The sequence below is a fragment of the Ixodes scapularis genome, unplaced genomic scaffold (genome assembly GCF_016920785.2).
Source record: "Ixodes scapularis isolate PalLabHiFi unplaced genomic scaffold, ASM1692078v2 PGA_scaffold1__304_contigs__length_218370807, whole genome shotgun sequence".
Classification (NCBI taxonomy): domain Eukaryota; kingdom Metazoa; phylum Arthropoda; class Arachnida; order Ixodida; family Ixodidae; genus Ixodes; species Ixodes scapularis.
Window position 1 is genome coordinate 124,008,001 of NW_024609846.1, and position 10,135 is coordinate 124,018,135.

The window sequence follows — 10,135 nt, forward strand, 5'->3', positions numbered from 1 at the left end:
GTCGAGTTTAGTTCAGATGCTGGGATCAGTGAATCACATGTGAGCGACGCAACAGGACCCGCTGTCGCTCGGCTCGTCGTAGCCATGCAAGCGATGCACGTCGCGATGAGCAGCAGCGATGGGTGATGCTTTCTGGAAACCTAGAAACGAGCGACGCGACGGACAATTTCGTCGTTCGTCGACGAGAGTTCACGTTTCTTCATTCCCAGGCAAACCATCGAGTCTCATGGACCACGCTAATCCTGACTGGGCGCCGACCCAGCACCTTGGTTATGAACGCGGCGAGCAGCCTTTGGGTGAGATATCAGCTCAGTACCAGCGTTCGAAGAAACGCCAGAAGGCGGTCCAGTCAGAGGCGAGTAGACCCCCCTGCCAGTCTCTTCAAGATCATGCATCGCCTCTAGACCGCAGCATGGACCCCGAGCTTGATTGGGGTTCTCCCCCTCCAAGCTGTTCCGTGGATTCAGCAGCCTCGAACAGAGGTTTGTGCCAAAAATTTACCATTTATGATTAGTTTAATGACATTCCTTTCGCATATAATTTGATGCACTAAATTACTGTTTTTTTTTTCCGTTTTATGGCAGAAGCTGCCATGCAAACGGACCTGACAGAAGAGGACCCACGAGCAGTTGACATGGACATCCGAAGACTTGCTTCGGAGCTCCGCACACTTACGAAGCAAAAGCAACAGCTGGAAGTGACAGAAGCATCGCTTCGTGAAGACAACGCAAAAGTTCTTTTTTATCTTGGTAGCTTTTCAGTACTATTTGCAGTCTTCCAGTTTGTAGAGTCTGTCGTGAAACACACTGCACAAAATGGCTTGGAGAAATTGCAGGAATTCCTCGTGTTTTTATTGAAGCTCAAATGGAACTTTCCTGTGCAAGATCTTGCTCACAGGTTTGGCGTTTCAGATTCAACGGTAAGCAGAATCTTCGAAAAGCGGCTGCACGCAGAATTCTGAAGACTGAAGTACCAAATTGTGTGGCCGTCTAGGAGAGACATACAGAGCACAATGCCACAGGCATTCTTTGACTCCTTCGGGCCAAAGGTGGCAGTCATCGACTGCTTCGAGATAAAAATAGAGCGACCATCCTCTTTACTTGCAAGAAGTGAGACATGGTCCCAGTACAAAAACAGTAACACGGGGAAACTTTTAATTGGATTATCTCCTCAAGGTGTTATCACATACAGTAAAACCTCGTTATAACAAAACGGGATATAACAAACTAACGGATATAACAAAGCAATCATAATTCCCCTTGCTTGCTAATAGTGGGAAGAAATGGACATTGGCTATAACAAACTAATGGTTATCACGAAATAATTACGACCGCTCCTTCAACTTTGTTACGAGGTTTTACTGTACATATCGGAAGCCTGGGGTGGAACGAGCGATAAACACATAATAGAAAACTGTGGCCTTCTCGACCTCCTATCCCAAGCGGATGTGGTTCTCGCCGACAGGGGATTTGATATTGCCGATACTCTGAGCCTGTACTGTGCAGAGCTGCATGTTCCTGCCTTCACTAAAGGCAAAAAGCAACTGTCGGCCCTAGAAATTGAAAGTACTCGAAAACTTGCGAACGTTCGAATTCGTGTTGAAAGGGTTATTGGCTTAGTACGCAACAAGTACATCATCATGAAAGCTGTTCAGCTAATTGACTTTGTCATTTGCAGACCAGGAGACCAGTTTACGCCTCTCAATAAAATTGTGAGTCTGTTGCGCCCTTACAAACCTCTGTCCATCTGTGGTTCCTGAATACCCCAAAATACCCACATGAAGGTTTTCTTGCAAGTTGGCATCCTTCATTTGTACATCAAATGATAGAAGCTTGCTAATATAGAAAAAAGATGAAACTGAGTAATAGCTTGGGTCAGCATTTTGTCACCCTTTCCCGGTCAGAAACACGCTCAATTTGCATACTGTCGATTTGTCGATCTGTTGCTGATGCAGGGTTGTTTGTTCGTGTCCGAGCAAGAGTTCTGGGGTTCGTGCAATTTTCTTTTTTTTTTTTTTTTTTTTGTGTTGTTCATCTGGTTTTGCTCTGGGACAATGGAGCATTCTACTGTCTTGGTCACATCAATACATTTTGTAAATGGTTTCATCTGACACATTAGAATCGGTGATTCTGTATTTTGAAAGGAAACAATGTTGTTAGGATGTGGATACTGTAACATTTTATTAACGAGAGGGCACCGAGGCCACTCAAGCTCTACAGTTCACCGAACGTCCTCCAATAAATGTACAGAGGTTGCTGTTCACTCTGCAGGGTATGAAATTCACTGTTGACTACTGTTTGCAGTAACGCAATCTTCACAAAACTACTTGCTTTGTTTTGGAGTACGCTTTATGCCTAGACAACTGTAATGGAACCAACCATATTTGCAGTGATGGCCATTGCACGCAAGCATCTTTCCCACCTCGGGTCCCTGACAGTAGCAAAAGCTGCTCACGCTCGCTTTCGACTTTGGAGTACATTTTCTTGTGAAGTGCTGAGAAAACAATTCAGGCAAGATTACACATCTGAAAAAGACTATCGCAGTTGGAATGACACTGTCAAAAGATGTGTCATCCTTCAGCACTCTTTCAATGTGCGGCTTTGACAGTAGACTCCACACAACAAAATCCGCGTAAGTAACGCCACATACAGCCATCTGTGTCTGTACCTGATAGAAAAAAGGGTGCTTCCTTTCTAGGCGCAGGTTGCCGTCGACATCCTTTAGGCAGAAGTCTGAGTCATTTACTGCCTGCTGTATCGTGTTGATGGCTAAGGAATGATGACATTCAACTTCAACAACTCCCTTGCCGCAGCATGCACAGCAAACAAGACTATCGAGGCTGGCAGCGATGTGGGGTGCTGCGTGCTCAAATAAACCCGTTTTGCGATGAGTGAAGTCGGTGTGATTTTCTAACATGAAATCAACATAGCTAGCGACTGCATCATTCTCGTGCTTGAGACCCCATGCTGTAGCTGCACTCGTGAAGGTATTCTGTTCAGGATAGCAGATCTTTTTCAAAAGGCTTATTGAGGGCTGGGTCACACTAGTTGAACAGACACTTTTCATTACTGATGCAGTAATCCTACCTGCACGATATGAATACCACCTTGCACATTTGGACTGTGCCCGTGTGCTCTTTTCTACATTCGTTACCATTTCTTCACTGACGACAAGTTCGGCCAGCACCTTGTCGGCACGGGAAACGAGAGCTGGCAAGTCCACCGATCGTGCTTCTGCACATAACAAGTTGCAAAGAAGGCTTGGTTCTCTCCTGCAAGGTGGCTCAAACCTGCCACTGTACTGCAGGTGGAACATGAAGAGTGCAGGTACAGCTCCAGCATCCGAAAGTCTGGAATGGAAGATTCTGAGCTCTTCCTCTGTAGGAGCAGGTGGCACAACTGGGTGCAATAGTGGCACGACTTCAGCATTCAGCCTCTGGTGAACCCCATCTATTTGTTTATTTTTGCTTTTAGAAGATGAGAAGTCAATGTCCCGAAGCCTTTTGTACTGCGTCCCCGGGCTGTGTGCAGGAAGCTGGACGTTCTTCTCCTCCGTGCACATTCTTGAATTCCTGAGACGCACTGCTGTCTCAACAGCGAACAGTGTTGCTCCAAGGTGCACGCAGGCTTCGCCTGCTCCTGCCATGCAGGTGCAGTGCGCTGTGATAACGCTTCCGTCGGCGTCGGCCAGCAACCAGGCCTTCAGTGGTGCCTCTTGCAGCCGTTGAGAGTGGTTGACCTAAGAATGAAGTGACAGATTAAAAACTCCTCGATACGCATGTATTATTTTGATATACTGAATTTACATTTTGTCTATGTCTTTACAGCGAACTTGTCAGTTTGTGTTCACAATTACATTTCCTGCAATTAAAGGCTGAACTGCACGCAAGGGATGTAGCGAGTGACGAGACGAGCGACGGAGATTTTTCACTGTCGCCTGTCGCGTCGCTCGGTCTTTTGCTCTCAAGCGGAAGTGCAACTCAGATCTGACCACATGTGCAACAGTAAATGGATCTCGTCAACTTGTGGGGATCGGGCGGTGCGTTAAGGCTGAACTGCATGTAAGCAATTTAGCGAGCGACGAAACAAGCAATGACAACCCGCTTCACTGTCGGTAGGTCACTCGCGCGTTGAGGCAAACCCTATGAAAGTGATGGGAGCAAGCGACCGGGGCGATGAGCGACAATTTCGAGAAATCCCAGAACCAAGCGACGCGACGAGCGATCGTGAGAACTCTCAGTCACTCGTTGCTGACCCTCGTTCCTGTCACCTACGCTTGCCTCGTCGCTCGCTAAATTGCTTACATGCGGTTCACCCTTTAGCGAGAAATTTTACAGCACAGGAACAAATATTATAATTTGCCACGAACAAATATACACAGACGCACATACGCAGGCAGATTAAGGAACGACGATCAACTTGCCTCGCTCAGAACGACGATCCGCTTGGATGGTAGCTGCATTGTTGTGAGGCTCTTCACCCATCCGCTTGTGAAGTAATTGTGGGCCTCTAAGGACTTGTACGCCTTCATTTGTAGCAGGGAAATGTAGCTTGTCGATAAGACCAGATAGTTAATAATGTCCACGTGTGTAGTGGCTGGAAGCAAGTCCACATCCGATGTCGTATTCGTTTCCACGCGTAGTGTGTAGGGATCGACGCCGTTGCACATACTAATCTTCGCCTCATAGCGAGCCCGTGTAGGGCCCACAAGCTCCTGAAAGTATGAGGTACAAAACTATTGGTCATTGGCTTTCGCCATCAAGCCGATCGAGCCGCCTGGGCATGCAAACCGACGTTGTCCAGTCGTTCAGCGGCGCACATGCGGCAGCAGCAGCGTCCGCGTCTGCTTCTCAGTACCGGTCAATGGCGGCCGGAAGTCGAGGAAGTGACGTCATGTGGGAACTATGTATAGGATGCAAATTCGTTCAAAGATTGGAGGCTGCTCTGAACTCCGAAAGAACTTGCATCCTTCCGTTGCCGAGGGTGAGAGAGAGGAAGAGGAGGGACCACACTTCTCACACCCTTTCCCCTAACCAAGCGGTTGCCATGACGACGGCGCGTGTATTGTTTTGTCTATTTATTATTGCTTTTGGAGAAACCCAACGCTTGTTAGGGGAAATTTGGTGCTGTCGTCAGCAATTGGAGTCCCAATGGGAGGTATCGGAAGATTCCGCCGGTAGGTAAAAATCCTGCATGCGGGGCGTAGAGTCTAATTGTGTTTTGGGATCTGGGCTATTGGAACCGACCCGTTTTGTAATCGGTGTGGAAGTGCAGCTTTTATCCGCACTGCAGCTGTTTAAAGGGGTAGGAAACGAAATTCCAGCGCTCAATTTCTAGCTTGAATGTGTTGCATGTTGCATCCTCACCTCACAAACACCAGTCTTCCGTTGAAAGGCTCAAGAAAACTAATTTTAAAGCTAAATAAACAATCTTTCAATGTGCACCTGGTGGATGCATGCGGGGCCTATTTGGGAGGCAGTCTAGCAACGTTGTGGAATCTGCTCATAGTTGTGACATAGCAGATTCCTTCAAAGCAGCGCCACCTTTTGGAATTTCGACATTTTCCTTTTTAGCTTTCCTCCTCAACTCACAAATCGCGCATTGTACCAAACGGTCCAAGAAAACGGAAAGGAAGGACTCTCCTCTTTCTTAAACCCTCGTTCGTGCAACCGGAAACAGCCATTCTCCCCCTAGAAGATCAGCCCGTCCCTCAAAACTCGAACAAAAGTTGCTTTCCCCACCCCGTTCAGCCCTAAGCTGACAGTGTTGTGGAAGCTACGTGCTCCTTGGGCCAGCCACACGCTCGTCACTCCACGGGTACTTCGAACGGCTCGGTTGTAACGCGCTGACGCTATTGACACCAGCATAACGCTGACAACGTCACCAAGGGCAAAGCTCATACATAACCACCCTGCCTTGCTACTCCACGAACGCGGGAAATATTTTCTTTGTTTTTGTTTGCACCAGACATCCCATGACGCATCGCGCTCTCTGCTCGCTTCTCTTCGAGCGCTTGCTCGAGTGCACCGTTTGGAACAAAAAATAGAGCCAGTCGTTCAAGATACAAAATTGCGATTATCATTTACGGTTATTAACCATCATGCTTGACTCATTTCCGAACTAAATTTGAATATTTCAATATTTGTTTCCGTATCCCTTTAAAGCGTGAATCGATGACCGATTAAATTTCTGCCTTCGGGTGTAGGTACAAAGTACACATTCACCATTTATATAACTAACCTGTCTTCAACCAACAGCGCACTGAAATGTCCTAGCCCCTCAAGGACGGGACCGGTTCCCTGTAGAGCATGAGTAGTACATACGTGAAAGCTGACTGTGGTGGAACCATTTCCCGGCGCTTTATAAACTGGGGAGAATGAAGTTACAGTTTACGACATAGCCATTACATAAAAAGCAAGGTCCATACTAATTATGGCTTCTATAAACTCTCATATCTGATTCCAGACACCCTAAATGCACAACCCACCATAACTCAAATGATGGAAAATAATAGGTCATTCAAGACATTCAAGTATAACCTAGTAACCTATATTTTAAACCTTTCGTGACCTGCAGTTGGTACTCCAATATTTAATTTTTCTCATTTTTAAACTTGATATTTTACCTAATGGTGATGTATGGTGATACGTGTGAGAATGATTCTTTATCCTCTTTTTTTGTATATCTTCTCCGCTGAGTGATGTGAAAACCTGGAGCTGGGGTCCTGCCACGTCTTTATTTCTGAGCTCCTGTTTTCCTCTTAATGACATCATCACAGGCACATTAGTAGTTAGCCGCAATACTGGCGGTGTTGCAGCAACTGACGTGGGGCCGGCAGGCGCTTGTTCTACTGTAGCTATCTCTGCAGTCGGCGGAACCCACAGCAGTCGCAAGTTGAGATGCTGCAACAGCAGCGATCCCAGCGTCTGCTCGCTTTTTTTGCCTCCTATTTCTGTGCTACCTTTTTTGGCTCATCTCATTGTTCCCAGTAAAGCCTGTGCTGTGGCTCATACCGGTCGGGGAAATAAGTGCTGCTAGCCATTACTTCTACGACCGGTGCTACCATGGCAAGGCCGCCACGGAACTTGTGCGCTTGCTGTATCCTTTGATTTTTTGTTTTAAACATTGCTTAAAATAAAATTCAATGTCATCTGCTTAATTTGGGAGCATTCCGAAAGTAGGGGTTAGGCCTTTGTTGTGATATGGGCACATGCTCGGTGTTGTACGGTATACAGGTGTACATTTTTTAATCAATGTTTTATTTTTAGATAAGGGCTCAGTGCAATCTGGATGCCATCTCCGCAGTCTGTTGGTGCGACTGGTGGACATTAGATGGGTGGATATAGAACCGTGACAATATTTTCACTCGTTAACCAAAAATTATTAGTCAACTTTTTATAATTGCAGTTTTAAAGGCTGCCATTATAAGAATCTAACCTAATTTAAACAATTAACAAACCGTCAGTGCGGATGTGGATTCGGTGAGTGTATATTCTAGCTAGAATGAACAAGGATGCTGTGAAATAGATGGCTGCATGAGCTTCTTGAAAGTACAGCTGGAAAATTACTACACCTAGCTTTTTGACCCTATAATGGGACGCGGATTCTGTGATCTAGCATCCGGTAAAACGTATTAGTCAAGCTCTACAGTGATAGCTTTTTGTACTGCTAACCTCAACCATTGCAATTCTCAATTTTTATGCAGGTTGACCTGGGCAGTGGTGTGTCCATGACGGTAGTGCCGTTTAACCACTGCGCTGATAAATCTAACACTGACTCAAAATTTGTCAGAAATGCCTGCCTGGCAATGTCGACTGAAGATGAGCTCCTTGCCCGAAGCATGACAGGGAACTGCTCCCGGCGTTTTCTGAAGCAGGGTCCAGGAGGATGCTAAGCTACCCATGACTCCCAAGAAGCTGGAGGCAGTTTGGGGTAAGTACAAGCTTGCTTTTCACTATCAAAATATTCTGAATAATCATGGTTGCCCTTGTAAAAGCAGACGATAGAGGGGGGGGGGGGGGATGTTCACTTGTACAAAATAACCATGCAGTCTGTTAAGAGTGTTTTGAAGAAACAACTTTTCTGAAGAATGAACCGATCTCTGAGTTGGCAGCAGGTTGCATGACTTTGCACTTTCATCCAAAGTTACTATCAGCTTTATTCATACTTGTAACTGCAACCAATTTGCGATTGACTTCTTTAATTTCTTTGCTTTGACAAATGCCACGTTGCTCTTGTGATTGTAGAACTCTTTCCAACGTAAAGCAAGAATTGATGTAAAGCTATATGTGCTGCTGGAAACTGCATCCAGCAAGCATCTTGCTCATGTGTCATTCATTGCTTAATTTGATGTAAGAAAAGGTTTCAAGTGAAATTTTTTTAAAACCATGCACTACTGTGGAACTTATTTATAACAAACACTTTGAAACTCCTAAAATATACAAAATAATGTAAATGGAGTCCAGACGGCACAACGAGCTTTCTCCAATCTCTATAGCTACTGCGTGGCTCATCTTTGATTAGAACTCTTATTTAAAACCATTAATTCATTTACTGGGGTCTTGAGAACTTAGTCAGCACAGCGTGTTTATTAAGCTACCTTGCAAAGGCACTCTCCACGGTATCTACCCTATCCGGTTCTGCGTGCTCAAGTCCACAGCAGAGCCGCCATGAGACGCTGCTTTGCTCGAGGTCGAGAGTGGTGCAATGCGATGTTCTTAATGCTTACAAGACCGAGTTTTTGGTCTTGTGCACAAGCCGCTTGCCGACAAACTCGGCGGTAATTTCGACGTCTGTCAGCTCACCCATCGATACTGTGCAGCACCTACACAAAGGCCAACCTGCTCCGCGCTTTGTTGAGCTCGCGGAGATCTGGTTTCAAATTGGCAAGCGTTGCTTCGACCCAGTCGCAGGAAGACCCTAAACATTCCTGTGACCCAAACGTTATTCACCGCATTCGGTGGGAGTTGGTACCATGAGGGCGCCACAGTATTTGGTGCCCCAGTAGACTTCCGGTAGTGTATTTATTTCTTCTTCAGTAACACACAGCGATCGGAAAATAAGATTTTCCTTCGGAGAGGTACGTGTGATAGGTTTGTAAGAACCTACGTACTTTGTAGAACGTAATACGAATAACAAAAGGATGTGTGACAAGAGGAAAAGAAGAGGAAAACCGGAAGCGCGCGGGGGTCCGCCGATAGTGGGCGGCAGCGAGCTTGTTTGCAAACATTGGTGAATAGGCCTATTCAATGAACGAGTCTGACTATGCTGCCCTGTTTTACATGGTGCTTTCGGCACCATGTGCTTGTGCGTGGGCGTCGCATGCGCCTGCGCGCCACTGCTACCTGCGGGGAAGCCTGCTGCATGATATCAGGAGCGCGCACAGCAAATCACTATCCACGGGTGTACAGCAGGGAAGCCTGCTGCATGCATCAGGAGCGTACATAGTACACCGCGATTTGCGGGTGTATAGCGGGGAAGCCTGCTGCATGCATCAGGAGAGCGCGGCCCGCAACTCAAGAGTTGGATATATCCGATGTATGGTTCGTTATTCGAGATATGGTTTGCATGCATATCGATCGGCGAGTTTTGGTTCAATATAGGGCATAATTTTCCTTATGCCAGTTCATTATAATCGTGTATGAGAGTAATAGTTCTGCATTCTATTCTACTTTCGTTTTTCAGTCGCCTTTGGCCTCTTTATTGGTGAAGGGCCAGAGGAAGTTGTGAAGAAAGGAATGGCCAAGATGAATTCCTACGTCGCAACATACCTGCAAGACAAGAGGAGCAGGCTGAAGAAGGAGTTAAAAAGGGCAGCCGCAGCAAAGGCACCCACAAGAGAACCAGTGGTGGCAGCATTGCCACCACTGTCCAAAATAAAAGCAGCGCATAGATGACTTTCTGAGAGATTCATTTTTCCAGCCAGCATATGTGGATACCACATGAAACGCCTAAAATGAATTCTATAACCTGCTTATTTAATAAGCCTTAATTTCTGAATGAGAATCTGTACCAGGTTCTGATATCTCGTTATAAGGACACTAGCTCGTTCTAAGGACATGGCACGAGTCTTGCGATATGCTGAACACCCAAGCAGAAATTGTTCTGCTTCTCCATATTACCACAGACTACCATGA

At 46.2% G+C, this 10,135-nt stretch overlaps 1 protein-coding gene across 1 annotated transcript; it reads right to left on the reverse strand.

Moving 5' to 3' along the window:
• Positions 1–1,432: 1,432 nt before the first annotated feature.
• On the reverse strand, positions 1,433–4,867 carry LOC115324557. Its single transcript, XM_040218314.2, has 3 exons — positions 4,423–4,867; positions 2,668–3,738; positions 1,433–1,552 (listed from the first exon to the last, which is right to left on the reverse strand). Exons 1-3 carry the CDS (start codon positions 4,666–4,668, stop codon positions 1,433–1,435), a joined length of 1,437 nt encoding a protein of 478 aa, XP_040074248.2. The 5' UTR covers positions 4,669–4,867.
• Between the last annotated feature and the right edge of the window lie 5,268 nt (positions 4,868–10,135).

Excerpts from the sequence above, each read along its gene's own strand:
- LOC115324557 (XM_040218314.2), bottom strand. The coding sequence starts at position 4,668 with ATGTGCAACGGCGTCGATCCCTACACACTACGCGTGGAAACGAATACG. Across the intron at positions 3,739-4,422 it reads GGATCGTCGTTCTGAGCGAG|GTCAACCACTCTCAACGGCT; the intron begins GCAAGTTGATCG and ends CTTCATTCTTAG. Across the intron at positions 1,553-2,667 it reads AGCACCCTTTTTTCTATCAG|GGCCGACAGTTGCTTTTTGC; the intron begins GTACAGACACAG and ends TTCAATTTCTAG.